This window comes from Rutidosis leptorrhynchoides, chromosome 5 (assembly GCF_046630445.1).
Source record: "Rutidosis leptorrhynchoides isolate AG116_Rl617_1_P2 chromosome 5, CSIRO_AGI_Rlap_v1, whole genome shotgun sequence".
Classification (NCBI taxonomy): Eukaryota; Viridiplantae; Streptophyta; class Magnoliopsida; order Asterales; family Asteraceae; genus Rutidosis; species Rutidosis leptorrhynchoides.
In genome coordinates, this window is record NC_092337.1 from 61,490,847 (window position 1) to 61,495,305 (window position 4,459).

The following is a 4,459-nucleotide window of genomic DNA, read 5'->3' on the forward strand; positions in this document are numbered from 1 at the left end:
ACGCTAACGAAGGTATCACGCCTAACGATGATAGATGACATAAGGTTGGATCACAAGAACGCATATGTCAAATACAAACTAAAGGCGGGATATCCTTGAAATCAAATAATGGCGCTCAAAGGACAGAAGAAGAATGCCATCAAATAAGAATCCCAATATTCAGAGTTGGTACAAATCCACTTCCGTCATACGAAGCAATCGTAACGAAGGAAAGTATTGACGAAGGGATCACGGTTACCAATGGACAAGGACCTCTCCTAAGGTCACGAGATCACCTAGACTGAAGGAGAGGAGTTAACGGGTTGACCAAACTCGTTACCACTAACATCCAAATGACAAAAGAGGAATGCTGCAGGCTAACTTTCTTGGACCACCAGAGATTACAGTCAGCCGAAGGGAAAGTCCCCTTTGTCTCATCAGAGATTGCCTCGAAGACTGAATCTACCTAGAAAACTGATGACAAGGCTATTATCTAACTCTATATAAAGGGAGCATGATCCTTGGACAAGAGATACACACTCAGTCATAATCACTCATACACAAACACTCTTAATGAGTTACCTCCGTATCTTGGTGGCGTAAAGTACGATACCTTCGTACTACCTTCGGAGAATCGCTAACAAGCATACATCCACCATCATATCACCCCATATCGTCCATTTAGTGATCAGATCCCAACTTCCTTGTTTAGCTAACAAGGTGTGCCAAGAATTGTACAAACATTTAGCGTATAGTTTTAGGCCCAATGAGCATATTAGTCTAGATGGACTTTGCATGTCGTTCTCCTTAGTTTAGTTATTATTTATATCGCTAAGTTGTAAGTTATTCTAACTCATTAATAGATAAAAATAATGATGATAATAAAATAATGGGAGATGATGACTAGTATTTTATTTAAATCATGTTGAAATTTCATCTAGGTGAATCATAGGGAAGAAGTATATACGTATTTGGTCCTACAAATAAGTTGTCAAAGCCAGGTTACTTAACAGCGTTATCAAAACATCCAATATTTATAGTCTTCCCACTACAATATTTATAGTCTTAACACCATTTCATTAATTAATCAATCTCTTAAGGTTTAAATTCCTTAACAAACAATGAACACACAACAATCAATCAAAAACCAAACCCATGGTTCAATCACACTTTCAAACCACCTGCTCAACAAATCCCACAACTCGAACATTGTTTTCTCTCCGCTTTCAATCCATATCGTTCTTAACTTGATCACGGCTGGTTCCAAAGGCCAAACACGTGACCAGTTGCTATCTTTTTTGAAAGCGAAAAACATTGATGAACTCAATGCTCTCTCTTCACAGCTTGTGTCCATGATCATGGTAGATGGTAGCCCAGTTGGTGGGCCACGGTTGTCCTTTGCTAATGGGGTTTGGGTTGAGCAAAGTGTTTCTCTTAAACCTTCGTTTAAACAGGTTGTCGAAACTGTTCATAAAGCTGCTTGTAATCAAGTCGATTTCCAAACCAGGGTCAGTTCCATTTTACTCGCATTTGTTTCTTTATTTTTTTTGAATGTATAAATTCTCTATACTTAGTTTCATTCCTGCTCAAAATAATCAAACTCGTAAAAGTAGAATTGTAATAACAGAAATGTGTGGTAAAATAAAATTTAATAATAATCTATAAAGCACCAGATCAATAATTAATTATGTGAGTTTGTTCCTCATAGTCATGCTAATTACTGACCAAAGGGCAATTGGCGTAGCGTTATTGAAGTAACTCATCAACTTTAAAGTCATGAGTTTGAGTCCCGTGGTGGACTATTTGTAATGATAAGATCGCATAGCCCAATAACATGTCTTATAATATAAGGCCAATAGTCCATCCTCTTCTAAAATCAATTGGTTATAGAGGAACTTCCCCTTAAACTTATATACATACATTTGTTTTGTCATGTGACCGATGTGGAACTTTGGTTTGCACCCCAACAAACCTCCCCTCAAACCCAAGTTCATAGCCATAGGGCCTCCCCTCCAACGATAGTTCGGTCCAACCTTTATCGCCGCAACCTCGAAACTCTCTACCTGATTGGGTCTAGGATTAGGGAGATTTCAGTACAAGGCTCCAGGAGCGATTCATCGTCGCCAGGGTGCGCACAGATGCGCTGAGAGGTGCGCCACCTGCACTTTCCACCACATCCGAGCTATAGACTGGCTCTGATACCACCGATAGGATCGCATAACCCAACAACATGTCCTATAAAAGTCCATCCTTTTCTAAAACTAATTGGTGATAGAGAGAATTCCCCTTAAACCTATATAAATACATTTGTTTTGTCCCATGGCCGATGTGGGGCTTTGGTTTGCACTCCAAGATGTAAATGAGTGCATGTGTTTGCCGTTCTAAATAAAGTCTATTAATTAAAGCAAAAATAAATGCATTTAAACATCCATAAAAGTACCCAAATAGTCCCGACCAGTCCTGACTAGGTGCGATTTTGAAGTACTTTGACAGGACCTGGACTAGTCTACGACTTGGTCAATTTAATCGGTCAATATTGTTAAAATTTCAATTTAGTTGGTTAATTTCGGATTGATACTATAAGAGTAAGTAAAATAAAGAAGTCAAAATTTAGTCAACGTCCAACTAGTCTCTGACTAGTCTGCGACAACTTGACCTATTCATTTCTAAATGTTCCCGACTAGTAACGTTTATAACCAGGAAACATTTGCCTTACTTGTATAGTGATAGCTAATAGTTGCATGTACGTTTTTGATTATTATTGAAGGCTGATGAGATAGCTAAAGAAGTGAATTTGTGGGCGAAAAACAAGACTAATGGCCTCATTAAAGACGTCCTTCCTGCTAGCGCGCTTAACAACTCTACGAGGCTAATATTTGCAAATGCAATCTATTTTAAGGGGGCCTGGTGTGAGAAGTTTTACGAGTCAAAGACTAAAGACTTTGACTTCCACCTTCTTGATGGTAGCAAAGTTTTAGTACCGTTCATGACTACCAAGAAAAAACAGTTCTTGTGTAAATATGATAATTTCAAAGTATTGGCTCTTCCATATGAAAATGGTAAAGATAAACGGCGTTTCACAATGTACATCTACCTCCCAGATGCAAAAGACAGCCTCCCATCTTTGATACAGAAATTCGGTTCACGATGTAACTTCTTGGAGCGTTACATTCCACATCGAAAAGAAGATGTTGGGCAGTTTTTGATCCCAAAGTTTAAGATCTCATTTGGGTTTGAAGCTTCCGAGACGCTGAAAGAATTAGGCCTCTTGATACCTTTTGGTGGCACGGAAGGTTTAAGTGAAATGGTCAACACTTACGTGGAAGAAAAGTTATATGTTTCGAGCATTCAACATAAATCTTTTGTGGAGGTGAATAAAGAAGGTACGGAAGCCGCAACAGTCACTGGAGCTGTTTGGATGTTGTGTTCCTTGGAAGAGACTTTCACTAAGGTTAACTTTGTGGCAGATCATCCGTTTTTGTTCGTGATTAAAGAAGATACGAGTGGAGCCGTGCTGTTTATGGGTCAGGTGGTTGACCCAACTATCAAGTGATCCGGTTGTTGACATCTTTGTATGTTGTCTATTGATTAAGCCAAAAGTGAATTGAGTGCGACTTGTGTGGTGAAGCACTTCTTTATACTATGATAACCACGCACACTCGTTGTAACAATTCTCATCGAGCATGGTAAGTAAGCGATGCGAGGTAACGCACAAAAGGTTCTCACAAGTCACTTTTGGCTTAATCATGTTTAATGTTTGTACTGTGAAAGGACCCGTTCATATCGATTATAAACGATTCACAATAGTTGATTACATCGCGAGCATCTGACCTCTATATGATACGTTTTACAAACATTGCATTCGTTTTTAAAAGACAAACTTTCACTTCCACGAAAGTTGACAGGCATGCATACCATTACATAGTATATCTAAACTATAAATGACTTAATAATAATCTTGTTGAACTCAATGACTCGAATGCAACGTCTTTTGAAATATGCCATGAATGACTCCAAGTAATATCTCTAAATTGAGCAAATGCACAGCGGAAGATTTCTTTCATACCTGAGAATAAACGTGCTTTCAAGTGTCAACCAAAAGGTTGGTGAGTTCATTAATTTATCATAAACAATCATCTCATATCAGGCATTTTGCACAAACTGCATAGAGATAAAAATCATTCATATGGTGAACACCTGGTAATCGACATTAACAAAACGCGTCTAGAATATCCCCATCATTCCGGGACTCTCATCGGACATGATAAAATCGAAGTAGTAAAGCATCCGTAACTCGGATGGGGTTTGTTAGGCCCAATAGATCTATCTTTAGGATTCGTGTCAATTAGGGTGTCTGTTCCCTAATTCTTAGATTACTAGACTAAAAAGGGTGATATTCGATTCGATAATCCAACCATAGAATGTAGTTTCGATTACTTGTGTCTATTTCATAAAACATTTATAAAAGCAACGCATGTAT

The 4,459-nt window shown here is 38.3% G+C and overlaps 1 protein-coding gene across 1 annotated transcript; it reads left to right on the top strand.

The window, feature by feature from the left end:
• The first annotated feature begins 1,100 nt into the window (after window positions 1-1,100).
• Window positions 1,101-3,532, top strand: LOC139848675 (serpin-ZX-like). Its single transcript, XM_071838385.1, has 2 exons — window positions 1,101-1,487; window positions 2,747-3,532. The coding sequence occupies exons 1-2, from the start codon at window positions 1,101-1,103 to the stop codon at window positions 3,530-3,532; spliced, it is 1,173 nt and encodes a 390-aa protein (XP_071694486.1).
• The last annotated feature ends 927 nt before the right edge of the window (window positions 3,533-4,459 follow it).

Excerpts from the sequence above, each read along its gene's own strand:
- LOC139848675 (XM_071838385.1), top strand. The coding sequence starts at position 1,101 with ATGAACACACAACAATCAATCAAAAACCAAACCCATGGTTCAATCACA. Across the intron at positions 1,488-2,746 it reads AAGTCGATTTCCAAACCAGG|GCTGATGAGATAGCTAAAGA; the intron begins GTCAGTTCCATT and ends TTATTATTGAAG.